Here is a 27,201-nt window from a genome sequence, read left to right as displayed (position 1 = left end):
TGGCATATCCTTCAGTAATTATAATATACAGTCAAGTTAGTAATCACTTTTATAGTTTTGATGTCTAATTTCTAAGTGGCATCTCACATTGAGATATTATGGTGATACAGAACCAGGACTTAATTTATGAGGCCAGATACAGTTTCAAAGTGCTGGGATTTTCATTCATACTTTTATATGCCATGATTATTCCATTACAACTGTGAGGACTTTTGAAACTACTTTGTGTTTACAGTTTTATCTTCATTTGTTTTAGAGACATCATACTTAAGTTAGGTTTCTATAGTTCTTAATTTTTCCAAGTTCATTCACATCTTTTTAAAAATTTTTTCCTGAATATATCATTCTAAGTTAGGAGTAGATGGCTCCAAGTTTGAAATATAATATAGCTGTTTTTGAACATGTGATTATTTTCTTATCAGGCTGTGGGTAATGACAGTTAATGCACTTCAACCTTCAATAAAGTTTGTACGACAGCAAAAGTATACTCAGAATGACCTGATGATAGATCCTCTCATTGTCCTAAGATGTGATCAGAGGGTACACAGGTATGTGTCATTTGAGTTTCATTTTTATTTTGGAGTTATACTTTGGAGAGTCAAACGAAATTGAAGAAGTTTAGTTTAAGCTTATATCTTACTGTTCTTACAGATAATTGGCAGTATGAGCTGTGAGGTTTTGTTTTTTTGTCTTCAGTCAAGAACTATTTATTCAGTTTAATATTTAATATGTGATTAGTAAAACCTAGCCTTGTTGCTAGCATTTTTGTAAAAGGCTTTTAAAAAACTGGCTTAGTATGAACTGTTATGTACACTAAAGCTGTGATCTTTTTGGCATTTTCAGTTGTGATGTTAGCTTGATTCCACACTTGTCTATAATTCCTTGTCAGTTTTTGAACTTAATCAATTGAGTTGAAGTGACTTCACCTCAAGGGGCAGATTTTGTTAATTCACATCATTAACATTTGAATTTCCAATTGCTAAGTAATCTCAAAGATATATAGGATGAGGGGCCTGCCTTTGAAGTGATTATTGCCTGTATGGGGAAATAATACAAACACATGAGAAGTTAAATAATATGGTCATTTGCAGATGAATGGTATAGTATATGAATGCTGTTAAAGGATCAGGAAAGATGTAGATGAAGTGGGACCTGAGTAGTATTTTAAAGGATAGAAATAGGGTTTAGATGAGTAGATACTATAATGATGGGGCTAAGGGGTCAAGGAAGGCATTGTGGGAAAAAGAACAGTTTTGAGCAAAAGTATAGAAACACAAATGAAAAAGGCTTTGTTGGAATGGAGGGGTAAGTTGTTGAGAGGAACACACTTTAGAACTGGAATGTCAAGTTGGGGTCAGACTATCGAGGGCCTTGAATGTTAGGCTAAAGAGGTCATGTAGGTGGTACCTTGAGAAGCCTTAGGTTAGATGGCTTGGGATGGGGGAAGGAAACTGGAGTTAAAGAAGACTTAACCAGGATATATACTCTCTGAATGTACTCCTCTCTCCTCAACTGAAGGATGATATTTGTGAAGTGACAAAAGTTGCAAAATCAGCCACGTATGGTTTGGTGAGATCAAGGTCTCATAGGAAATAGGAATCAAAAGAATGAATAGTATAAATGACACTTAAGTATCTAATAAAAGAAAAATAGCAGTAAATAACACTTCCGGAAAAAAACTTCTAAAACAATTTGTCAGTGTTAAAAATCCACTTAAGTAGGTAACTTTTCACTTGAATTGTCTCCAGTTGTTCAAGAAGTTGTCAAATTATGGTATCATAATGTATGTAATGTTTTTGTAGCTTAGATTTTCACTTGTGAAACTTTCCCCCCATTAATAGGTACTCTTATATCTATTGGCTGCATAATATTCCATATAGATACGCTATGCTTAACCCAATCCCTATTGTTGGATATTTTGCTTATTTCTGTTATTTGTTATCATCAGTAGTGCTGTGGTGACTGTGTACTGAGAATTTCCTTAGAACAGATTCTTTTTTTGTAAACATTTTATTTTTAAAGTTTATTTATTTAAGTAATCTCTGTAACCAATGTGGGGGCACAAATTCATGACCCTGAGATTAAGAGTTGCATGCTTTTCTGACTAAGCCAGTCAGGTGCTCCAGAGCAGACTCTTAAAAATAGAATTATGGAGGCAAAAGTAACATGCTCATTTTCAAGACTTTTCATTCATATTTTTCATATTCATATTTTGATTCATACTCATATTTTTATTCTGCCATGTAGAATGGCTGAACCAGTTTATAGATTGAATGTTTTAATATGTTTATTGGCTATTGCTATCTCTTCTTTATATTTTAGTCTACTTTTCTATTGTAATGCTTATCTTTTTTGATTTGGAAAGAGTTCTTCATAAAGGATATTAGCGCACGCACTCTCTCACGCACTCTCTCTCTATATATATAGCTGGTTTTTCCTGTGTGGTTCTATTTTGCCTTTTAATTTTGTTAATTAAAAAAAAACATTTTTTAATGTTTATTTTTGAGAGAGAGAGACACAGTGTGAGTGGGGGATGGGCAGAGAGAGAGGAAGACAAAGAATCCAAAGCAGGCTCCAGGTTCTAAGCTGTCAGCACAGAGCCTGACATGGGGCTTAAGCCCATGAACTGTGAGATTGTGACCTGAACCAAAGTCGGACACTTGACTGACTGAACCACTTAGTAGGTGCCCCAATTTTGTTAATTTTTTTAAAATTTAACTTTTTTACCAAGTGATCATCCAAATGGTTTTTAAAAATATCAAATAATATAAAAAGATATATGCATAAAAAGATACGACGTTTAGGATTTGCTTTGAACTAACCCAGTGTTGGTGGTGGGAAAGTGGATGCGGGCATAGAGGAAATGACTGGCCATATGTCGATAACTGTTGAAGCTAGGTGATTAGTTATTGGAGATTCATTATCATATTTCCTTTTTTATGTGTGTATGAAACTTTTCATTACATTAGTAATGTGAACAGACACATTAGTGTTCATTAGTAAGTGAACAAACACATTAGTGTTCATTAGTAAGTGAACAAACAAGAAGATTAACAGTAAGAAAAAGGTATACAGTGAAAAATCTTATTCTTTCTCATTATCTACCACGTTGCCATGGCTAAAGCAAAATTGTTCTTTGGCCTCCTGACCAATCCTAGTTACGTGTCCAGAGAAAACTTTGTTGTCATAATAGTTTGTATGTAGTTTTACTTTCTACATATTTATAAATTTATAAGTAGAAATACTTTTTTCCCCAGGGGTTTAAAAAAAACACAAGTAATACATTGTAGGTATTATTTTGTTCTTTTAAAAAAAAACTTAGTGTTGTTTATATGTTTTCCATATTGATACACATAGTTCTACCTCATTTGTTTTAACTTCTGCATAGTATTCCATATGTAAATTACTAGGCCTGTCCTCCAGAAACTCTGATTTGAAATTTTGGAATGGAGCTTGAGTTGTTTTTGTTTTGTTTTGTTTTGTTTTATTCAAATAAGTACCCCAGATTATTCTTCTCTTCAATTTTAGGAAACATTGCCATAGTTTTTTAACCATTGACATATTTTTTTTTTTCACTGTGAATACACAGATGCTTATTATAGAAAATTTGGACATTTCAGAAAAACCATGGATATATTATTGATGAACATTTAAGCTGTTTGCATTGTTTCACAGTTATAAACACAGCTATACTGCCTGCTTATGCACACATGCTAGTTCCCTCTGTGATAGACTGAGAAGTGACATTTTCCGGTTATTCTAAGGGCTTGGCTTTTTAAATTTTAGTGGTTACTAATTTGTCTTTTTTGTTGTTTTCTTTCTTTTTTTTTAAAAAGTTTATTTATTTTTGATAGAGGGAGAGTGTGGGTGGGGAGGGCAGAGAGAGAGAGGGACACAGAATCCGAAGCAGGCTCCAGGCTCTGAGCTGTCAGCACAGAGCCTGATGCAGGGCACGAACTCACAAACTGTGAGATCATGACCTGAGCCAAAGTTGGACGCTTAACCGACTGAACCACCCAGGCGGCCATTTATATTTCTTATATTTGTTCTTATCTCACTTAAATTTAATCTGTAACATTCTTTTAGGAATGAATAACTATATTCTTTTATAGATGAGGAAACTGAGGCTCAGAAAATAACTTACTCCAGGTCAAGTGGATGAAGAACTTTTGGAATACAGAGTTGTCGTGCTCCAAAGAAGAAACAAGAGTAGAAAGAATTAACTATTCTGTTCTAATCTCCTTCATGTTATCGATAATAGAATATTTCTCTTTGAGGACAGCTGCTTCGCAGTTTCATCATCTAAGAGATTTACTGGTAGTGTCAACGTTTGCAAAAAAGGAATCTTGTCTCTAGGGCATACATTTATATTTGATTTTAGCTGATAAGATGGAATAGTTAATACTTAAAATATTTTCAAATAATCTTGAAATACAGAGGTTAAGACAAATATATTAAACTTTTATGTTTAGAATAAATATTTCAGTGGGAAAAGTGTTACTACTCTTTTTAGTTTTTTTCAGGTACTGTTCAGGACTGATTGATCATGTTCTGGCTAATTTATAAATTTATTTCTTTCTCAACTATTTTTCTTTTTTCTGTGTTTAGATGCCCGCCACTGATGGATATCACTCTACACATGTTGAATGGATACCTTCTTGCATCCAAAGCCTATCTTAGCGCTCATCTGAAGGAAACAGCAGAGCAAGATAGGCCTTCTCAGAATAATACAATAGGCTTAGTTGGGCAAACTGATGGCCCAGAAGTTACCAGAGAAGAATTGAAAAACGCATTACTGGCTGCTCAGGTAATAAAATAGAATTTGGTCTAGAAAGGCATGAGCTTCTGTCTTAATATAATGAGTTAAATAGCCCTCTGTGTACAATGGTGACATATTATGAATTTCTTTTTTTTTTTTTTTAATGTTTATTTATTTTGAGAGAGAGAGAGACAGAATGTGTATGGGGGAGGGTCAGAGAGAGACGGAGACACAGAATCAGGCTCCAGGCTCTGAGCTGTCAGCACAGAGCCTGATGCGGGGCCTGAACCCCCAAACTGCGAGATCATGACCTAAGCCGAAGTCGGACACTTAACCAACTGAGCGCCCACCCAGGTGCCCCATGAATTGCTTTCATTACAGAATGTATTATAATGGTATTACCTTTGCCACTGAATATCAAATGGACTGTATTACTAAAATTAGGAATAATCTTTATGATATTAGGTTAATAGCCATTTATTTTATTTTATTTATTTTTTGGTTAATAGCCGTTTAAACAAGATTTACATTTTAACAAAATATAAAACTTTTGTTTCTTAAAATCAAATGGTGGAGACAAATAGAACAAGAAGTATATATATAATAAAATGTCATGTAGTGGTAAATAGTATGACAACATAAGGAGTTTGGTTTTATATTTAGAAAAGTTTTATAACAATGTAGAATTTTACTGAAACCGTAAGTAGTCATTTTTTGAATAAGACAGGAGATGTGAGATGATTAAATGTTAAACAATTTGAAGTCTTTAAAGTAGAAATGTTTTCTTAGTTTGAAATATATTTTCTGAGGGACGCCTGGGTGGCTCAGTCAGTTGAGAATCTGACTTTTTTTTAAGCTTTTGTTTATATATTTTAGGAGAGAGAGAGAGTGAGCGCAAGTAGGGGAGAGGCAGAGAGATAGAGGCAAAGAGAATCCCAAGTAGGCTCCACACTATCAGCGCAGAGCCTGACACGGGGCTCAGTCTTATGAATCATGAGATCATGACCTGAGCCAAGATCCGGAGTCAGACACTTAATCAACTGAGCCACCCAGGCACCCCAAGCGTCTGAGTCTTGATTTCAGCTCTGGTCATGATCCCAGGATCGTGGGATCAAGCCCCGTGTTGGGCTCTGTGCTGAGTGTGGAGCCTGCTTAAGATTCTCTCTCTCTTTCTGCCCCTCTCCCTCCCTCACGTGCTTTTTCTCTCTCTAAAATAAAATAAAGAACAACCAAAAAACAAAAACAAAAACAAAAGCTGGAACCGAGATATATTTTTTGAAATATTTTCATTGGCAATTAATGGAATTCGAATAATAATATAAGTCCACAGTCCCTTATCTGTGATACAGAAATCCAAAAAGCTATGAAAACTGAAGCATTTTTTTGGTAATTCAGTTGGCAGAAAAACCTGACCTGATGTGGTCTCATTTGTGACCTGAATTGATATGAAGCTATTTATGGCCTTATCCCACTTGTTTGTGAATATTGTTCTGCTGTAGAAATGTGAATATGTTTGACTGCAGTGTGTGCTACCCTAGTCTCTGCTGGAGGTATTATATAATATCACATTAAAAGGAATTCTGGGGGCACCTGGCTGGCTCAGTTAGTGGAGCATGCGACTCTTGATCTTGGGGTCGTGAGTTTGAGCCCCATGTTGCGCATAGAGCTTTCTTAAAAAAAAAAAAAAAAAGATTTCTGAGTTCTAAAAGAAATCTGGCTCTCAGTTTCAGATAAGGGATTGAGGATTGTAATAGCTGCCATTTACATAATGCTTGTTATATGCTGAATGCTATTCTAATTTCTTTATATATGTAATTTAATTTATATACAATTATATATGTAATATACATGTTACATATTATTTATATAATTTATATATTTAATACTAATCTAAGTTCTTTATCTCATTTAATCTTCACAGCCAATCTGTGAGGTATGGAGTATTATCATCTCCATTTTTATAGATTAGGAAAATAAGACTTAGGGAGGTTAAGTCACTTGCTCAAGGCCACACATTTAGTAAGTGGCAGAGCTAGTATTCAAGCCTGGGTAGTCTGGCACCAGAGTCTACAAACAAAAACACAACAAATCAATAACAACCCCAAACCAAAAACCCTTCAACCCAAGAATTATAAAGTAAAGCTGACCTTACTTCATTAATGATTATAATGTAAGGCTAACCTTACTTTATGATCAAGTTCTGAAAACAGTTAGATGAAGTAATTGTTTTCTTCCATTCCAGGCAATGGCTATCTTCCAGAGATAGATACATCATGGTGTGTGTGTGTGTGTGTGTGTGTGTGTGTGTGTGTATATTTTTTTTTTTTCTTTTTTTTTTTAACTTTTTCCTGCTAGGTAAGAGTGATTATAGCTCTCCTTTATATGTAGGGGCATTGAGTAGATCACCCTCAGGAAATTACTGTTCTATGAAATGACACTCAAGCTTGTAGACTGAGCAACAATGAGTTGTACAGGTGGAATAGATCATAAGGTAGAACTTTTCCTTGCAAAACCAGGGTCTTAAAGAGCTCATCTTCAAATTAAAAGGGAAAAAGAGCTTTAGGAGGTGACTTTTAGGCATTAATTATTAACCACCATCTTCAGAGGAATTAATTAGTTGGTGAGAAAAAAGGCCAGGTGAGAAAAGAGGAGAATGCAGGATAAGATCTTTGGAAATGTAGGAATTTAAGAGAAAGGAAAGGAGATTCTGGTAGAAGTTATTTTTTGCTTGGGCCTGTTTTGGATGTCATCGAATCAGAATACTCTTCTAGTAGATATTCTTAAACTGGAGTCCATGGATCTACCTTAGTGATATGTGACTACCCTGAAATTATATATTTGTTTACATTTTAATTTTTTTAAAGCTTTTATTTAAATTCTAGTTAGTTAAGATATAGTGTATTGTTGAGTTCAGGAGTAGAATTTAATGATTCATTACTTGCATATAACATCCAGTGTTCATCTCCAGTGTTCATCACAAGTGCCCTCCTTAATGCCCATCACCCATTTTGCTCATCCCCCACCCAGCTCCCTTCCAGCAAATCCTGTTTGTTCTCTGTAGTTAAGAGTCTTTTATGCGTGTGCCTCCCTCTCTTCCCCCCCCCCCTTACCCCTGTGTTCATCTTTTGTGTGTGTGTGTGTGTGTTTATTTTTGAGAGAGAGACACAGTATGAGCAGGGGAGATACAGAGAGAGGGAGACATAGAATCTGAAGCAGGCTCCAGGCTCTGAGCTGTCAGCACAGAGCCCGAGGAGGAGCTCAAACTCACAGACCTGACCGTGAGATCTTGACCTGAGCTGAAGTCAGATGCTTAACCAACTGAGCCACCCAGGCGCCCCACCCCCCTTTTTTTAATTAATTTTTTTTTTTGAGAGAGAGAAGTTTGCAAGTGGGGGAGGGTCAGAGGGAGAATGGAGATAAAGAAGCTCAAGCAGTCTCCACGCCCAGTGTAGAGCCACCGCAGGGCTCTGTCTCAACAACCATAAGTGAGATCATGACTTGAGCCAGAATCAAGAGTTGGATGCTTAACCTACTGAGCCATTCAGGCACCTGTTTTGTTTCTTAAATTCCACATGAGTGTAATCATATGGTATTTGTCTTTCTTTGGCTTATTTTGCTTAGCATAATATTTACATGTTCATTTTTATACAGAGAAGGTGTGTAGTTTTCTTCAGAGACTTAAAAGGGTCCTGAACAAGGACCCTAAACAAAGTGAGAATCGCTACCCTATAGATTGTTCACATTTGCTTTTAAAAGTACCTCTTTTTTTTTTTTTTTAAAGAAGTTAATTTACCACTTTTGTTCATGTGAAAACAAAATTAGATTTGGTTTTCAAACAAAATTTTCAGAAACTTCTTCAATTCACTGTTTTATTTGGTTGTAGGATAGTGCAGCTGTCCAGATTCTCTTGGAGATTTGCTTACCTACTGAAGAAGAAAAAGCAAAGGGTGTCAATCCAGACAGCTTGCTAAGGAATGTTCAAAGTGTTATTACTACTAGTGCTTCAAATAAGGGAATGGAGGAAGGAGAAGACAATTTGCTCTGTAACCTTCGAGAAGTTCAGTGCCTTATCTGTTGTCTGTTACACCAGATGTACATTGCTGATCCCAACATTGCTAAACTTGTTCACTTTCAGGTGTGTTTTCAAAGAATGATGCTTTATGGTTGAACTTTATTTTTGAGGGAGGGGGAGTGCTTTGATTATAAAGTTAATAAGGATCAGTCAGAAATTGGAGATCACATAAATGATCATAGTCCTTTGTAATAGGGAAAAAAAATCCAGATTTTTTAGATATTATTTCAGACTAACATGTTTAATTTATCTCTGTTCTAGTGCACCAGAAAGGCGAAATGCCAGGATATATGTAAGGCATGGTAGCCTTCTGAGCAACTTTTACATAAAGGAAGAAAAACATTCCTGTGTATTTTTCTCTGTATTTGGCTTATAGTTTTTTATTTCTAACTTTTCCCCCCTTTCTTGTTGTGATAGGGTTATCCTTGTGAACTTCTACCTCTGACAGTCGCAGGTATTCCATCTATGCACATCTGTCTGGATTTCATACCTGAGCTTATTGCACAGCCAGAACTTGAAAAACAGGTAATGAGCATTTTGGAGCTTTAGGAAAATTTTAATCTCTCTCCAGTCTTTAGTTGTCAAGCATTTAACAATTTAATACTTTAAAAAAAAAAAATTTTTTTTAATATTTATTTTTGAGAGAGAGAGAGAGAGAGAGAGAGCGAGAGCATGAGTGGAGGAGGGGCAGAGAGAGAGGGGGACACAGAATCCAAAGCAGGATCCAGGCTCCGAGCTTTCAGCACAGAGCCTGATGCGGGGCTTGAACTCATGAGCCATGAGATCATGCCCTGAGCCAAAGTCTGACATTCAACTGACTGAGCCACCAAGGCGCCCCAAATTTAACAGTTTAATACTTAAGGATTCTTCAGAAACATGTAACATTTTGGTTTTGTATTGCAGATATTTGCTATCCAGCTGCTTTCTCATTTGTGTATCCAGTATGCATTACCAAAGTCACTCAGTGTGGCTCGCTTAGCTGTGAATGTCATGGGAACTTTGCTAACAGGTGTGTAGCCAACGAGCATCAATAATAACAACTTCTAACATAAAGTAATACATATTTTTCTGAATTTAGTAGCACGATGTTTTCTGTGTTACTAGTAGTTTATGCCATCTCTTCATTTATTCTTTTGAAAAATTTTCTGTTACAAATATAATTTACAGTGAAGAGATGAATAGGTAAGCAAATAGCATCTTTTATTTTGTGAATGAATGTATACACATGTAAGTAAATATAATAAGCTTTCCACATTTTATGAATGAAAATCAGATCTGCTTTCTGATTGTAATTATGTCAATAGAAGACAAGTTGCAATTTATTACAACTGCTTAGTTACAATTTATTACAAATGTAATCATAATGTATAAATAAGAGATAAATATATAAGTTGTTTCCTTAAGTTTTAAAACCTACTTTAATATTTTAATCACTGTCTGGTTTGTAGAGTTAAATGGTATGAAAATAAACTACTTTAAAAGATATGAACTATATATTACTTGGCAACCAAAAAGAATGAAATCTTGACATTTGCAACTATATGGATGGAACTAGAGGGTTTTATGCTAAGCAAAATTAGTTGGAGAAAGACAAATATCATATGATTTCACTCATCGGAGGACTTTAAGATACAAAACAGATGAACATAAAGGAAGGGAAGCAAAAATAATAGAAAAACAGGGAGGGGGACAAAACATATGAGACTCTTCAATATAGAGAACAGAGGGTTGCTGGGGGGGATGGGGAAGAGGGGATAGGCCAAATAGGTAAGGGGCATTAAGGAATCTACTCCTGAAATCATTGTTGAACCATATGGTAACTAACTTGGATGTAAATTAATAAATAAATAATAAAAAAAGAAAAAAATAAAAGATATGAACTATAATTCAATCTTTTAACGTTACGCCTTAATTTTATATTCTTTCTTAGTGCTCCTATACTACTTTATTGATTTTTCTTTTCATTGTATTCACCTCATGTTATGATTAGTTTTCGTGGTTAAGAGCTTTAACTGCCTGAGTTCAGTCCCAAGTCCATCACTAACTGGCATGTAGCCTTGAACAAGTTTCTTAATATAAGGTTTATTTAAGAGCTTTCCTCCTTTATAAAAGAGGTATCATCATAATACTTTCCTCATTCATAAAACTGTGAGAATTAAATAATACTTGTAATGCACTTAACACAGTGCTTGGGAGTAAGAATTTATGTTGGATGATGGCTGACTATTACATTAGATTGTAAACTCCTTGAAGGCAGGGATCAGCCCTGTCTTAGAAAACTTAGTACAGAGCATGGTACTTAATATATTTAGTAGGCCATGTACATTGAATTTATATCTGTAAAGTAAAAAGTTGTTTAACTTCTTTCCAACAGTTTTAACGCAGGCTAAGCGTTATGCTTTTTTCATGCCAACTCTGCCAAGTTTGGTCTCTTTTTGTCGAGCATTTCCTCCCCTATATGAGGATATTATGTCTTTGCTGATCCAAATAGGGCAAGTCTGTGCCTCTGATGTTGCCACTCAGACAAGAGACATTGATCCAATTATTACACGTAAGTAGTAACTTATTTTCAAAGTTGTTTTGATATATCAAAGAAAAAGGCCAAAATCCTTTCCAGATTCCTTGCCTTAATTAATTCATTTTTTTTTCCTTATGTTTCTAGGTCTTCAACAAATAAAGGAGAAACCGAGTGGATGGTCTGGAATCTGTAAAGATCCATCTTACAAAAATGGATCTGGGGACACTGGAAGTATGGATCCTGACGTACAGCTCTGTCATTGTATTGAAAGCACAATAATTGAAATAATAAACATGAGTGTTAGTGGAATTTAAAAAAAAGTAAAACAAAAAAGTGAAGCTGTTTGCTGCATATACTCAATACAAATCTGCATCTTATAACAACTTTAAACTGAATGGGAACAGTAACGTCTTGGAATCATTAAACGATTCATTTCAACATGAATATAATTTAGAACTCTCTTAAGAATTGTGCTTGCTTGTATTTGATTGGCAGTTCTTTGGATCTACTTTGCTGGTATGTTTATATTGTAGCAGCAGAGCTTCTTTTGTTGTTTTTTGTTTGTTTGTTTGTTTGTTTTTTCCTATTGGGAGCACATTTAAGAAGTCCTTATTGGAAGGTGAATTTGGCCTTGTATTTAGCATTTGCAATAAAGGAAAAGTGCCATGCCTTTAACTTAATTTCTTATAAAGATGAGTGGGTAGCCCTAGTTTATGGCTGTCAGCTCATAACAGTGTAACAATGATGCAATGATGAGAGGGAGAAAAAGGGAAGGGAGACTTCAGGAAAAATTAGTTTAAATACCTGATAGAAATTGCTAAAACTTGCAATGCAAGTAATTACAGATGAGAATTTTAAGATTTTACATATTTGCTTCAATTTTTACTAATATGTAGACATATGTTTAAAGAGATACTTGAATAATTTGGAATTTTAAGATACTGGTTTAAAAGAAACATCTTTGTGCATAGAAGAACCTGAAAAGAGATCTCATTTCGTTGTTGTTTTTTTAAATTTATTTTTATAATGCTTTACTAACTTACCTAGGGGTCAGTGGTGGGAAATACATTGGTATCTAATTAAAGTTTAGGGCAGTAAAACGCACTAGATTGAAGTGCTCTTGGTGTACCATTAGGATTATAATTCATGTCTTAATTTTAGAAGATTTCTGAATAAAAAAATAAACAGTATTTCGACCTAAGGAAAAATTAAAAAGTGTAAAGTACCATGTGGGTGAAGGATTTTGCAGTTGTGTTAGTAACTTCCATTGATTAGGCAGATGCATTCAGGTAACCCATAATCCTAATTTTTCCCCCCTTAATTAAATATCCAACATAGAAGGTACTTTTCTTTGCTTTCTGAGAAATACCTGAATGACACACTCCTCCCAACCTCTCCAGTCCCCTGCTTTGAAACAGACCTCTTCACTTGTATAAGAAATTAGGTAGACTAATAAGAAAGTGTGGTTTTTTTAAGAAAAGAAACTTAACCTTAGTCTTTTCAGTAGTGTATAGGCACATCTCATTTTCCTCCTTTGTAAAATGGAATTACTACTGGCCCTACCTCATAAGGGTATTATATGAGAACTAATTTGTAGCTATTTCAAATCATGAAGTACACAGCATCACAGATGATAGAATATTTATACCTTTTATTAGATGCTTAATGTTCAATTAAGTAATTTTGATGCAAAAAGTAAAAGCATACACTTAAAAAATACCGTAAGAATTTTCATATTTTTAAAGAAAGCAGTTTTATAGTCTTTTAAGATTAAATACAACTGCTCCTGTTTTGTTTTGTTTAGTTTTTAAACAGAGGCTTTGGAATATTTTGTGAGTACGTAACTTCTAGGAGTTCAGAAAATGTTGAAATGTTTTCTAACTAAATGCAGTGCACATTCCTGGATCAATTTTCAAAGACTGGTCAAAACCTGCTGTGTTAAAATAACATATGCTGTTTTTCATCAGATTTGTTGATGATGTAAATAAAATGTGTAAATATATTAGTAAATGTTAATATTCATGTATTTTAAGTTAAGGTTAAGATTTGTCACAATGTGATTTTTTTTTATTCAGGTGAAAACAGATGTGTGCAACTATTTTGAATATTGGTTTATAAACATTCATATTCTTTATCAAATGAATTTGTAGTTTTTGTGTTTCATTTCACTGCAGCTAACTTGAAAGGGACATTTCAAGGTACTGGAATCTAGGGGTCACTGGCTCCAGGGTTTATGTATGTCCCTTTCTGTTATGCCACATACATCAAATGACAATACAAAGTTATAGTCAGTTGAGAGCCTTAGGAATTTAGGAACAGGAAATCAGAATAGTTACCTTGGAGCAGTTACTTAAAAGATTGGATATTTAAAAAATATTTTAAATTAAAAGAAATTAAAAACAATTTGTAAATGCAGAATAGCAATTTGAAGGTATTTTAAGGACTTATTTTTTATATATTATCCTTCATTCCACTGTCTTAACAAATTACATTTTTTGTACTTTCCCTTCATCTTTGCTTATGCACACATATTTGTCATATAATGGAAGTAGTGGTACCCACTAATGGTATACGGTTTGGAGTCTGCTTTTTTTCATTTAATTTTATATGGAATTGTTTTTTACAAGTTGTTTAATTTTTATAATTACAATTCATAGTGATTTAGTTTTATAATTATTGGCTTCATGATGATTGAATTGGTATATTATAACCATCTTCCTATTACTATACGGAAGTTTATTATTTTTTTTCAGTACTACAATAGGCGCTGTTATCAACTGAGGTATTATTACTTTTTCTTAATTTTAGATTACTTATTTAGGATAAATTTATGAGTCTGAGAGGGCCAGATTGAAGGGTAGAATTTTTTTTCATGACTGTAAGTAGTGTCATTTGGGGACGATGTAGTAAAAATGAAAGGCAAACAAATCCTGCTGCTCCCTCCTGGAGCAAACCTCTCTCCCAAACCAGTTTCTCGAATTTGAGAAAATGTCTCAGGTTTTGCTTTTTTTGGACACTAGTATTTTAATCAAGTTTCAGGCTATACAGAACTTTTTAAAAATAACAATTCAGAGGGATCATGATTAACCTACTTTTGAGGAACTTTAAGTGTACTTCTTGGCAAAGAATAAACTGGCCTTTAAGGGCCAGAAGGTGGATGAGCCACAATAGAAGGTAGAAGTTACCTGGTGCTGGAAGACCTCGAGAGCGTTTGTCTGGTTTAATTTGGTATCGGAGAAAGCCTTGAATATTATGAGATACTGTAGCCGGTTGTCATCGAACTTTTTCTCCTGGTTTGGCTCAGTCTGGCAATTCTCGCTTCAAGTCTCTATACCCTGACTGCTTATAAAGTTAGAATTTGAATTAAGTGGCACTGATGAGTGCTCGAAGAACTCGGCAAGACTTAAAGGTGTTTTCTCTATGTTAGTCTACAGACTTTAAGAATACAGACTTTGGGTTTCCAAGAAAGCTATACACAGGTTAAATCACCGGTTTCAAAAAGTCAAAGAGAACTCTTTTCCTTTAAATCCCTGAGATTTGGACGAGTCGTTCACGCTTTGGGTAGTTCCCCTTCCGGTGTCGCCACTTACCTTGGGCCGACTTTTATTGCGGAGGCTTCCATTGGATGCCAGAGTCCTCGCCTCCCTAAACTCCCGCCAGGACTGGTTGTTTCATTTCTGGTCTTGGCGTCTGATTGGTTGTCTGAGCTCGTCCGGCGATTGGATGTCGGGAGTTAAGGGGTGGGAGGCGGGAATTCGTCCGGGAGAGCGTGGTTGAGGGGACTGATGAGGGTTGGAGGGGAAAGCTAGAGCCGCCCGAAGACCGCGACCAGGCACGGGTGGTAGCAACCCCCTGAGGGAGAGAAAGAGGCTTGTGACCTTTCTTCTTTGTCAGCGCTCCACTGTATTTTTTTTTATTTTTATTTTTTTTTTGCGGCTATAGCTTTCCTTTTCTTCTGTGAAGGAAAAGCTTTCCTTTTCTTCTGCCTAGCCCTTAGGCGTTTCTTCGGTTTTCCCCTGGACAGGCAAGTCTGTCTCCCTTGCCCGGGAGTGCGCGAAATCTGCGGGAAGGCTGCTTCCGCTTTCGCCCTACCGCCTTGCTGGCTGGTCGGTGTTGATTGGATCACTAGGGCGTCTGGAATCTCTGCGGGCTGAGGGAGGAGGAAAGTATGAGGACGGAAACCTGGGGAGAAGGGGAGCCTGTCCTCCCTTGATGGGAGCGGAGTCCCGTTAGGCGGCCGGGAGCGACAGGCAGATACTTGTAGTTTGTTTTGGTTTTGTTTATTTTACTCAGTGTGCGTGGGAAGCTACCCCATTTTGAGATGCCTGTTGCCACAACTGGGGCGGGGGATGGATTGATTTGAAGGTCATATCTGAGTAACTAGACCAGCTTTGAGTTGTTGGTTCAGATTAAGGGGTTAGATTCCACCAAATTTCATTCTCAGAGCTTCACAGAATCACAAGATATTAGGACTGGAAAATACTTTAGAATAGTGGCTCTTCTTTTGGAACACATAGGCTATGGTTAAGGTTATAATTGGTTTTCCAATCTATTACACTGTTATTTCAACCATCCCTCCATCCCCAGTTTGAGTTTACAAGTTTTTTTTCACTATTGCAAAGTGGTACCGATGTATATCAGTCCCTCCCTACCCCGCCCCTTTTCAGTTATTTCCTAGGATATATTTCTGGGAATGAGAAGTATGTAGACCCTTTTTAGAAAAATTCAGTCATGCACAGAAACTTCATAGATCCCAGTTTCTGGATTATATATGTCGTAGGTTAAGAAAAGGTGGTTTAGAATTGTATCTATGTATCTTAGGTTAAGAAAAGGTGGTATAAAGTAGATCATTTCCTCTGTGTACCCATACTGAAGTTTGGGTACATTTCTGTACATTGTTATTCTTAATTCAGTGCCTGGCTAATTTTCATGAAAACCCGATCAGGTGGGTAGTATTATTTCCATTTCACAGATGAAGAAATAAGCTCTGAGAGGTTAAGTGATACACACAGAGGAATTTAAATGTAGGTTTGCCTTACTCCAAACTCATCTTCTTTTCATTATACCCCCCTGACCTTTAAATAAGAATTATTGGGCACCTACTAAGTGTCAGGCCATTGTTATTACAGATAAGGATCTTAGTCTATAGAAGTGAAGAGACATGATCAAGGTAACATATCTGAGTTGTTTTCAGAACCTGGTCTAGAACCTGTACTTTCTAGTTCCTAGTCCACAGCTTTGGCAGAGCATGGATGAAAATTGACATTTGTCAGATTCCAAGACATGCTCTCAACTGTTGTGATTTATAAGACTAGGAAATTTTTTTACTTCCATTTGTTTTGTTTAAACATTTATTCCAATTTTTATTTCCAGACATCTGTCCTAATGTTGGGTATCTGGTTTTCTTTGAATGGTGTTGTTTCAATATTGATTTTCATTTCTGTTGCAGTTAGGAATCTGAAGTAAAGAATAAAGCATGATGGCTTCAATGTGGTCTGAATATACAATTGGTGGGGTGAAAATTACCTTTCCTTATAAAGCTTACCCATCACAGCTTGCTATGATGAATTCTGTAAGTATTTTTTTTTAAATGTTTTATTTATTTTTGAGAGAGAGAGCATGAGTGAGGGAGGGACAAAGAGAAAGGGGGACAGAAGATCCCAAGAGGGATATACCCTGAGAGCAGCAAGCCTGATGCAGGGCTCGAACTCATAGACTATGATATCATGACTTGAGCCGAAGTCAGACGCTCAACCAACTGAGCCACCCAGGCACCCCCTGTAAGTATTTTTCAATAGTTATTTTAAGTCTTTATTAAGATACATATGTTTATAATTCATAAGGCTACATTCATTTTCTCAGATAGTAAATGGATTGAAAATATTTGCCTGCTTCGTTGAAGAACATCTAACCCTTGGAAAAATAATACCACTGCTAAACCATATATGTCCATGGATATAATGGAGGCAAAGGAGAACATTCTGAAAAATATTCTCAGCTCATTTGGAACTTCTATTTACTTTGCAGAATTACTGCTTTCTATGAAGTATTTGCTGTCTATTACACAGACTAGTATATTTTTTTGAGACTGTTCATATAGGCAATATGCAAACTTAAGGAAACCAACTGTGTTAAATCTTAATATTTTACTATATTTACTTTATACCTTGTTTACGAGTGTAATAGAGTATTTTACGTAGTTTAAATGTTACATAATGATACGATACTATACCTATCTTTGTGCAGAACTTTTTTTTCTCTTGACATATTTAAAATGTAGGCCTGGTGACTGTTAATCCATTTTACATGCTATATAGTATTCCATTATATGAGTATACCAGAATTTTTTTTTCTATTTTCCTTTTGATAGACTTCTAAATTGTTTACATTCTCTAGCAATTATAAACAGTGTTGCTATGAACTTTATTATTCATGTTTCCTTGTGTTCATGTGGGTAAAATTTGGAGTATATACATAGTACTGTACATGCTGGAGTTGGGTATCTTCAACTTTATTAGGAATCATTAGTTTTTGTGCAAAGTGTACAGGGGTGCCTGAGTGGCTCAGTTGGTTAAGCATCCAACCCTGGGTTTCAGCTCAGGTCATGATCTCACAGTTCATGAGTTTGAGCTCCGTGTTGGTCTCTGTGCTGCCAGTATGGAGCCTGCTTGGGATTCCCTGTCTTTCTCTGCCCTTCCCTCACTTGCGTGCTCTCTCTCTCTCTCTCAAAATAAATAAATAAACTTAAATAACAACAATAACAACAGAAACCAAAGTGGTTATAACAGTTACACTCCCATGAGCAGTAGCCTCCCTTGTTTTTATCAAAAATATTCATGTACTATATTCTAGTTTTACAGAAACCGTTAAGGCACAAATTGCTTTTTTTCATTTCTTTTTTGCTTGATATGCTTTTTAGGGCCATCATAATTTTAGGGAGAGATATAAAGGAATAAAGTTTAGATTTCACTAAACATGGGTGCTTGCTTCTGCTCTTGCTGTGCTCCCTTAAGTACAACCTTATTTCTCATTGTTGTATTTGTACTTCTCCTGGAGAGATACCCTATGAAGTAAATTGCTTATTGATTTTTTCATTGTTTTTGTGTCCATAGATTGTCAGAGGATTAAATAGTAAGCAACATTGTTTACTGGAGAGCCCTACAGGAAGTGGGAAAAGTGTAGCCTTACTTTGTTCTGCTTTAGCATGGCAACAATCTTTTAATGGTAAGTAGTTGTTGATATTTTCAGGTTCCTTATTGGGACCTGAAAAAAATATTTTAATAAATTACTTTTTATCCTGAATGGTTCAACCATGTTCTAGCTAATTTAAGTGTGGATTCTCTTTTAAGATATTTCTTTATAAGTTAAATATCTTCCAAAAGAGTTTCAATAGAGCAAAATATGTTCAGTTAATTCTAAAACAATTTTGAGCATAATGTAGTCCTTTATTTGATGATTCATAGTATGCACAGGAATCTTGGAATGCTTAGAGTTATCATTATGAAAATGATTATGATAATCTGTATTTAAAAGATGCAAGAGATTGGCCTGTAATGGTGTATAATATACACAAATAATTTGAGTAAATCCTTTAATGTATTTGCTTATCTGTCCCTTCCTCACAACATTAGAACATGGAATATATAAAGGAAACATTCTAATCGATTTTTCTACTTGTTTGGATGCTATATAAGCAAAAGTTTATTGTAATATTGTTTTCATGAATACATATTTTTTTTCCATTACTTTTATTTGCTAACAAAGGCCTAGTATATTGACTTTTATAAAAGACTAGCTGATGTACATAATGAATCCGAAATGCAGTATTGGATATGTTTTAGTTACATAATTAAATGGATTTGACCTAAAGTATTAGGAGAATTTAAAGTTAACCAGGAGTGTGTGTAGGTATGTATATATGTTTTTATGTGTGTGTCTTTTGAAGGGAAATCTACTTATAAGACTCTTAAAAATGAACAGTAAATATTTTATAACTTTTGTTCATTCTGATTGTTACTGATAATCTTTGGGGAAAAATGAGATAATCTGTTAATAATTTAAAATTTTAGTGGGAGACCAAAAAGTAGAATTAGTAGTATTTATGTAGTACAGATGGGAAAATAATGTCATTACTGCTTATAGAGAATATTCACCTTTTTTTTTTTTTTTTTTTTTTAGTTTCTATGAATTGTGTATTTATACATGTAGGCACACAATGTAGACCAATTACAATTTTGTATTTTATTTAAGTATTAAAAATTACCTGTTTTATTTAGTTTGAATATTGACCTTAAAGTATATTTTAATACATGTATCAGAATTGATACATCATGAAGCATGTTTCTATTTGAAATAGATGTATAAAGTGGAAATGACTTAACCCTTATATGTTTATGTTATTTGATGTATTGAGCTTTCAATTTCTTCATTTAAGGAAATAGCAGTAATTAAGAGTATACTTTAGGTCTTTATTTTAATCTTCCCTGCTTGATATTTTAATAAAACTTGATATAAATGAGTACTTGAGTGGTTAACATTATCTTTGACTATTACTAGATTTTTGCAATTATGTAAATTGATAACTCCCTCTATAAGTATTTCTGGCAGAAGTGTTTCTTGCCTGTTGTAATTTGATCCTGGAGATAGGTTGACCAACTTGCCCAGATCTGCCAGGTACTTTTCTAGTTTTAGGACTGAGAATCTTGTTTCCTAGGAAACCTCCCAATCCTGGGCAAATTGGGTGGTTGCTCATCTGAGTTGCAGAAGATTATGAATGTTTGTTAAATTAGGAATATTACAAATTGAGATTCTTTCATTTTTAGGAAAGCCGGTGGACAAAAGCTTAAGTAAAAAAGCTGAGGAACCATTGTCATGTTGTTGTGCATGCCATTCAAAGAATTTTACAAACATTGACTTGAAACAAGGAACTTCACATCATTTCAATTGTCCAAGTACACCACCTTCTGAAAGATATGGCACTTCATCAACTTGTCAAGGTAGTTTATACTTTGCCTGGCTCTTTTGATATCTGTGGTAGCCTTAATTATTGCTGTTATTAGATTTATCTAAGATAAATTTGGTTAGCATAATGGATTATGTATCTCCACCTAATTCTCTGGAATTATTTTCAGATAACACACAGAGTGGGGCGCCTGGGTGGCGCAGTCGGTTAAGTGTCCGACTTCAGCCAGGTCACGATCTCGCGGTCCGTGAGTTCGAGCCCCGCGTCGGGCTCTGGGCTGATGGCTCAGAGCCTGGAACCTGTTTCGGATTCTGTGTCTCCCTCTCTCTCTGCCCCTCCCCCGTTCATGCTCTGTCTCTCTCTGTCCCACAAATAAATAAACGTTGAAAAAAAAAAAAAAAAAAAAAGATAACACAGAGTAGTCAGATATCCTTGGACTATTGTATTCTTAGCTTGACTTTTAATTTATTCAGACATTTTGCTAGTTTAAATCATTTTTTGAAGAAGGCAGTGCACAATAAATGATATTTAGAAATTGATCTTATTTGTGGTCAGTATTGTTAGAGTTTAAAAAAATAATACTGATTTGTATTGTAAGACAAAATCAGTTAGCCTCATTCGTTCATCTTTATGAATTTGCCTGAACTTCTGAGGCCAGTATATCCTCTCTGAGACTTTTTTTTTTTTAAGTACATTAGTTTTTTTTTTTTAATTGAAGTATAGTTGACACACTGTATTACGTACATTAGTTTCAAGTGTGCAACATAGTGATTCAACAAGTCTAGGCATTATTCTGTGCTCACCACAAGTGTGTCTACCATTGTCACTTTAATGCTATTATAATACCATTGATTAGATTCCCTGTGCTGTACCCTTTATCCTTGTGACGTATTCATTCTGTAACTGGAAGCCTGTATGTCCCACTTCTCTCTGGCAGCCATCAGTTTGTTCTCTGTGTTTATGGGTCTGTTTCTGCTTTTCATTTATTCATTCAATTGTTTTGGTTTTTAGATTCCCCATATAAGTGAAATCATGTGGTTTTTATCTTTCTCTGACTTATTTCACTTAGTATAATACCCTCTAGGTCCATTCATGTTGTCACAAATGGCAAGATTTCATCCTTTTTTAAGGCTGAATAGAGAATCAGGTAAATTTTAAGTATGATCCTTTACTAGTTCTTACTAGATTTATTTAAGAGAAGTATACTAACAGACACCTGGCTGGCTCAGGCAGTGGAGGGTCCAATTCTTGCTTTCAGCTCAGGTCATGATCTCATGGTTCATCGATTTGAGTTCTGCTTCAGGCTCTGCACTGACAGTGCAAAGTCTACTTGGGATTCTCTCTCTCCTTCTCTCTGTCCCTCACCTGTTCTCTCCCAAAATAAACTTAAAAAAAAGAGAGAGAAATATACTAAGAATATCACAAGATTATTAATATTTAAAAGTATTTCTTTGGCTTTGAGTATATGGGAATGGTTAACCATTATTTGCCTAAGCTGAAAACCTAGGAAATATCCTGTATGCCTTGTTCTTCCATGTTTCTCCATGCAAACCTCTATCTCCATTGATACTTCCTTAGTGCCAACTACAATGTTTAGTTTAGAGTATGCATTAACTACTTGTACTGCTTTCACTCATGCCATTCTTTAATCACTTGTAGGAAGAGAGAGGTTGCTATGATTGATTTAAGTCTAAATAGTATCCATTTCCTAAAATCAGGGTTGGAGTCATCTTCCCCTAAAACACATGACTGTGGGGGCGCCTGGGTGGCTCAGTCGGTTGGGTGATCGACTTCGGCTCAGGTCATGATCTCGCAGTCCGTGAGTTCGAGCCCCGCATCAGGCTCTGTGCTGACAGCTCAGAGCCTGGAGCCTGTTTCAGATTCTGTGTCTCCCTCTCTCTCTGACCCTCCCCCATTCATGCTCTGTCTCTCTATGTCTCAAAAATAAATAAACGTAAAAAAAAATCAAATAAAAAAAATTTATAAAAAATAAAATAAAAAATAAAAAGCTTTAAAAAAACAAAAAACAAAAAACACATGACTGTGTGGAGGAGGGTAGCTGTTTGAACTAAAGTATGATTCTGTTAGGAATGAGGAAGAAGTGGTTGAATACATGCTAGAGAGGTGATCATTAATGTTGTCTACACTATTCTTTTAAATTTATTCTTTAATTTATTTTTTTTAAGTTTATTTTTGAGGGAGAGAGACAGAGCATGAGTAGGGGAGGACCAGAGAGAGAAGGAGACACAGAATCTGAAGCAGGCTCCAGGCTCTGAGCTGTCAGCACAGAGCCCGATGTGGAGCTTGAACTCACGGCCTGCGAAGTCGTGACCTGAGCCAAAGTGAGATGTTCAACTGACTAGGCCACCCAGGTGCCCCAATGTTTATTTATTTTTGAGAGAGAGAGAGAGACAGAGTATGAGTGGCATAGGGGCAGAGAAGAGAGAGAGAGACACACACACAGAATCCAAAGCAGGCTCCAGGCTCCCGGCTCCCAGCTGTCAGCACAGAGCCGGATACGGGTTTTGAACCCACAAACCGTGTGATTGTGACCTGAGCTAAAGTCAGATGCTTAACCAACTGTGCCACCCAGGTGCCCCAGTGTTGTCTACACTATTTTGACCCTTAGCCCTTTTGACTTTCTTTCCATTCCTTAAGAGGGTTATGCTTTCTCTTGTCTTAGAGCCTTTGTTTGTAGTGTCTCTTCTGAGGAAAATCCCATTTTCAGTTTGTTTTCCTGCTTTTCCTTTAGGTCTCAGCTTAAATATCACTTCCTTGAAGGAGCCATACTGACCTTTCTATCAGACTAGATTTGGTTTCTGTATTATATTCTGTCCTCTCACTGTGTACCTCTCCTTTATAGCACTTGTCATAGTTTTATTATCCATATGTCTGTATTCATCATTTATCAATCTCAGCTTCCCATAGCAAACTATGTACTCCATGAGGTCAGGGACCATGTCAGTTTGCTTATCGTTGAATCTTTAGTGCCTAGCAGAGTGCCTGGCATATAGTAGGTGCTAGCTAAAGATTTATTGTATGAATGAGTGGAATTGACTTTGAGATAATTATAGGAACTTTGGTTTATCTTTATATACAACCTGGTTTTTTTTTTTTTTTTTTTACGTTTATTTTGAGAGAGAGAGAGAGAGAGAGAGAGAGAGAACGAGCATGCACAAGTGGGAGGGGCAGAGAGAAGGAGAGACAGAATCCCAAGCAGACTCCACACCACTAGCCCAGAGCCCAATGCAGGGCTCTAAATTACAAACTATGAGATCATGGCCTGAACTGAGATCAAGAGTCAGGCCCTTAACTGACTGAGCCATGCAGGCACCCCTATACAACCTGTATTTTTTAAAAAAACAGCCTTATTGAAATATACCTGACATGACTATATATATGCATGGTAGGTACACTTTGATAAATTTTGACATAGGTGTGCCTTCATTAAACTTTCAGCAGCATCAAGATAGTGAACATATCCATCACCTTCAAAAGTTTTTTTTTTTTTTTTTTTTTTTTAACATTTATTTATTTTTGGGACAGAGAGAGACAGAGCACGAACGGGGGAGGGGCAGAGAGAGAGGGAGACACAGAATCGGAAACAGGCTCCAGGCTCCGAGCCATCAGCCCAGAGCCCGACGCGGGGCTCGAACTCACGGACCGTGAGATCGTGACCTGGCTGAGGTCGGACGCTTAACCGACTGCGCCACCCAGGCGCCCCTCAAAAGTTTTCTCATGCCCCTTTGTTATCCCTCTTTCCCAACCCTCCATGATTCACTCTCCCCAAACAACCACTGATTTGCTTTCTGTCAATATAGATTAGTTTGAATTTTCTGGAAATATAAATGGAATCATAGTTTGTACACTTATTTTATCTAGCCTCTTTCACTTAACATAATTCTTTTGAAATTCATCCATGTTGTTGCATGTATCAACGCTTTGTTCCTTTTTATTGTTAAGTAATTTTCTATTGTATGGATATACTACAAATGGTTTCTCCAGTCTCCTGTTGATTTATATTTGAGTTGTTTCTATTTTTAAGCTATTACATATAAAGCCACTATGAGTATTTGTGTATAAGTCTTTGTTATGGACATATATGCTTTCAGTTTTCTTGACTAAATACTTAGAAGTGATAGGACTAGATCATTTATGTTTAACTTTTTAAGAACCTTACAGACTGTTTTCCAAAGTGGTTTTACCTTCTTACATTCTCACCAGCAGTGGTTGGGAGTTCCCAATTCTTTATATCCTTGTCAGCACTTTTTTGCCATTCTAATAGGTATGTGGTAGTATCCCATTGTGGTTTTAATTTACATTTCCCTAATCACTTGTGACAGTTGAGCATAATTTCATGTGCTTATTAGCCTTCCATGTTATCTTCTCTTATTTTTAAGTTTTTTTTTTTTTTTTTTTTAAATAAAGAGAGTGCACTATGTGAGCAGGGGAGGGGCAGAGAGAGGGAGAGAGAGAATCCCAACCAGGTTCTGTGCTGTTAGCACAGAGCCCAACTCGGGGCTCCATCCTCGATCCTGATCCCAGGAACCGTGAGATCATGACCTGAGCCAAAACCAGCAGTCGGATATGGATGCTTAACCGACTGAGCTACCCAGATGCCCCTCTTTTTATATGTTTATTGAGCGTTTGAATAGCCTCTTCAATGAATTGCCTATTTAAGTTGTTTGCCCATTTTTCTATTGGGTTGTTTCTTACTGATTTCTAGGAGGTGTGTTTTGTGTTTTTTTAAAATTCTAGATAGGTCTTATTTCTTTATAATTTTATATTTTAAAGACTTAACCCCTTCGATAAACTTCTTGCGCACTGCCCTGCTATAAAGGACAGGAAGGAGGGGCGCCTGGGTGACTCAGTCGGTTAGGTGTCTGACTTCGTCTCAGGTCATGTTTTGATGGTTCATGGTTCAAGCCCCATGTCGGGCTCTATGCCGACAGCTCAGAGCCTGGAACCTGCTTCTGGTTCTGTGTCTCCCTCTCTCTGGCCCTCCCCTGCTCATGCTTTGTCTCACTCTCTCTCTCAAAAATAAATAAACATTTAAAAAAAAAAAGGACAGGAAGATAAGTCTTTTTTATATGCAGGTAATGTGATTTTTTTTTTTTTTTAACAAATTGGGTTTAATCTTATTTGACACATGGCAATTTAATTTTTCTAAAACTAAATTAATTGCTTTTGGTAGATGCTTCCTACCCTTTAATGGGCCCATACAAATTTGCCCCTTGATTTATTAGGGGCAGAGTTTCTCAATAATGGCACTATTATATTTTGAATGGGATAATTGTTTGTTATGGGGACTGTCCTATGCATTGTGGGATGTTTAGTAGCATCTCCTAGGACTCAACCCACTAGATGCCAGTAGTATCTGGCATTTTGTGACAGCCAGAAATGTCTGTGTCCAATGTCCCTGCGGGACATTGTTAAAATTGCTCTAGTTTGGAACCACTGATCTAGATTCATTTTGTGGGTATTTTACCAGTTTGACCAGAAATTGCAGAGCTCAAAATTACATGTCTTTTCTAAAATATATATGGAAATGCAGAGGACTAAGAATAGCCAAGACATTTCTCAAGAACCAGTGATAAAAACAGTTTATAGTGATTAAAACAGCTTAGTATTAGCATAGTGTAAAACCAGTGTAAAACAATAGGATATGGATTCATTTCTATATGTATCTAGAAACTTGATTATTTATTGAAGTGCTTCTACAGAGTAGAGGCCTAAGGAGGGACCTTTTTAAAATTGGTACTTAGTGGGGCGCCTGGGTGGCGCAGTCGGTTAAGCGTCCGACTTCAGCCAGGTCACGATCTCGCGGTCCGTGAGTTCGAGCCCCGCGTCAGGCTCTGGGCTGATGGCTCGGAGCCTGGAGCCTGTTTCCGATTCTGTGTCTCCCTCTCTCTCTGCCCCTCCCCCGTTCATGCTCTGTCTCTCTCTGTCCCCAAAATAAATAAACGTTGAAAAAAAAAAAATTTAAAATTGGTACTTAGATATCCATATGGAAAAAAATGTAGATTTTTTTTTTTTAAATTTGAGAGAGACAGAGAGAGAGCATGAAGGGGGGAGAGGGGCAGAGAGAGAGAATCTTAAGCAGGTTCTGTGCACAGCTCCGAGGCCTGCATGGGGCTCAATCCCAATGCCCTGGAATCATGACCTGAGCTGGAATCAAGAGTCAAATGCTCAACCAAGTCACCCAGACACCCCTCCATATGGAAAAAAATTTAAATTGGTGTCCTACTTTACTTCATGCACAAAAATTGATTCCAGATAGATTAAAAACCTAGTCATGAAAGGTTTTTTGTGGTTTCACATTTTAGGATTATTTGTTCTAGTTCTGTGAAAAATGCTGTTGGTATTTTGACAGGGATTGCATTAAATCTGTAGATTGCTGTGGTTAGTATAGACATTTAAACAATATTTGTTCTTCCAGCTCATGAGTATGTCTTTCCATTTCTTTTTTTTTAATTTTTTTTTTCAACGTTTATTTATTTTTGGGACAGAGAGAGACAGAGCATGAACGGGGGAGGGGCAGAGAGAGAGGGAGACACAGAATCGGAAACAGGCTCCAGGCTCCGAGCCATCAGCCCAGAGCCTGACGCGGGGCTCGAACTCACGGACCGCGAGATCGTGACCTGGCTGAAGTCGGACGCTTAACCGACTGCGCCACCCAGGCGCCCCTGTCTTTCCATTTCTTTGCATCATTTTGAATTTCTTTCATCAATGTTTTATACTTTTCAGAGTACAGCTCTCTCACTTCTTTGGTTAAGTTTATTCCTAGATATTTTATTGTTTTTGGTGCAACTGTAAGTGGGATTGTTTTCTTAATTTCACTTTGTGCTGTTTCATTATAAGTGTATAGGAATGCAACAGATTTCTGTACA

General features: G+C 36.2%; 2 protein-coding genes across 3 annotated transcripts in view; both read left to right on the top strand.

The window, feature by feature from the left end:
• The window catches only part of INTS2 (integrator complex subunit 2), a 60,648-nt gene extending 47,156 nt beyond the window's left edge, over positions 1-13,492 (top strand). For both annotated transcript variants that reach the window (XM_030295455.1, XM_030295454.1), the window contains exons 19-25: positions 423-548; positions 4,609-4,807; positions 8,643-8,894; positions 9,249-9,356; positions 9,735-9,840; positions 11,206-11,382; positions 11,494-13,492. In XM_030295455.1, the coding sequence (XP_030151315.1) occupies positions 423-548; positions 4,609-4,807; positions 8,643-8,894; positions 9,249-9,356; positions 9,735-9,840; positions 11,206-11,382; positions 11,494-11,663 (1,138 nt within the window). In that variant the 3' untranslated portion in view covers positions 11,664-13,492. The remainder of the gene's footprint in view (positions 1-422; positions 549-4,608; positions 4,808-8,642; positions 8,895-9,248; positions 9,357-9,734; positions 9,841-11,205; positions 11,383-11,493) is intronic.
• A 3,174-nt stretch (positions 13,493-16,666) lies between these two features.
• The window catches only part of BRIP1 (BRCA1 interacting protein C-terminal helicase 1), a 196,961-nt gene continuing 186,426 nt past the window's right edge, over positions 16,667-27,201 (top strand). Inside the window, 3 exon segments of the mRNA XM_032591161.1 lie at positions 16,667-16,921; positions 18,462-18,573; positions 20,172-20,345. Coding sequence (XP_032447052.1) covers positions 16,826-16,921; positions 18,462-18,573; positions 20,172-20,345 — 382 coding nt within the window. The 5' untranslated portion in view covers positions 16,667-16,825.

This window comes from Lynx canadensis, chromosome E1 (genome assembly GCF_007474595.2).
Source record: "Lynx canadensis isolate LIC74 chromosome E1, mLynCan4.pri.v2, whole genome shotgun sequence".
Taxonomy (NCBI): domain Eukaryota; kingdom Metazoa; phylum Chordata; class Mammalia; order Carnivora; family Felidae; genus Lynx; species Lynx canadensis.
This window is presented reverse-complemented; position numbering and strand designations above follow the sequence as displayed.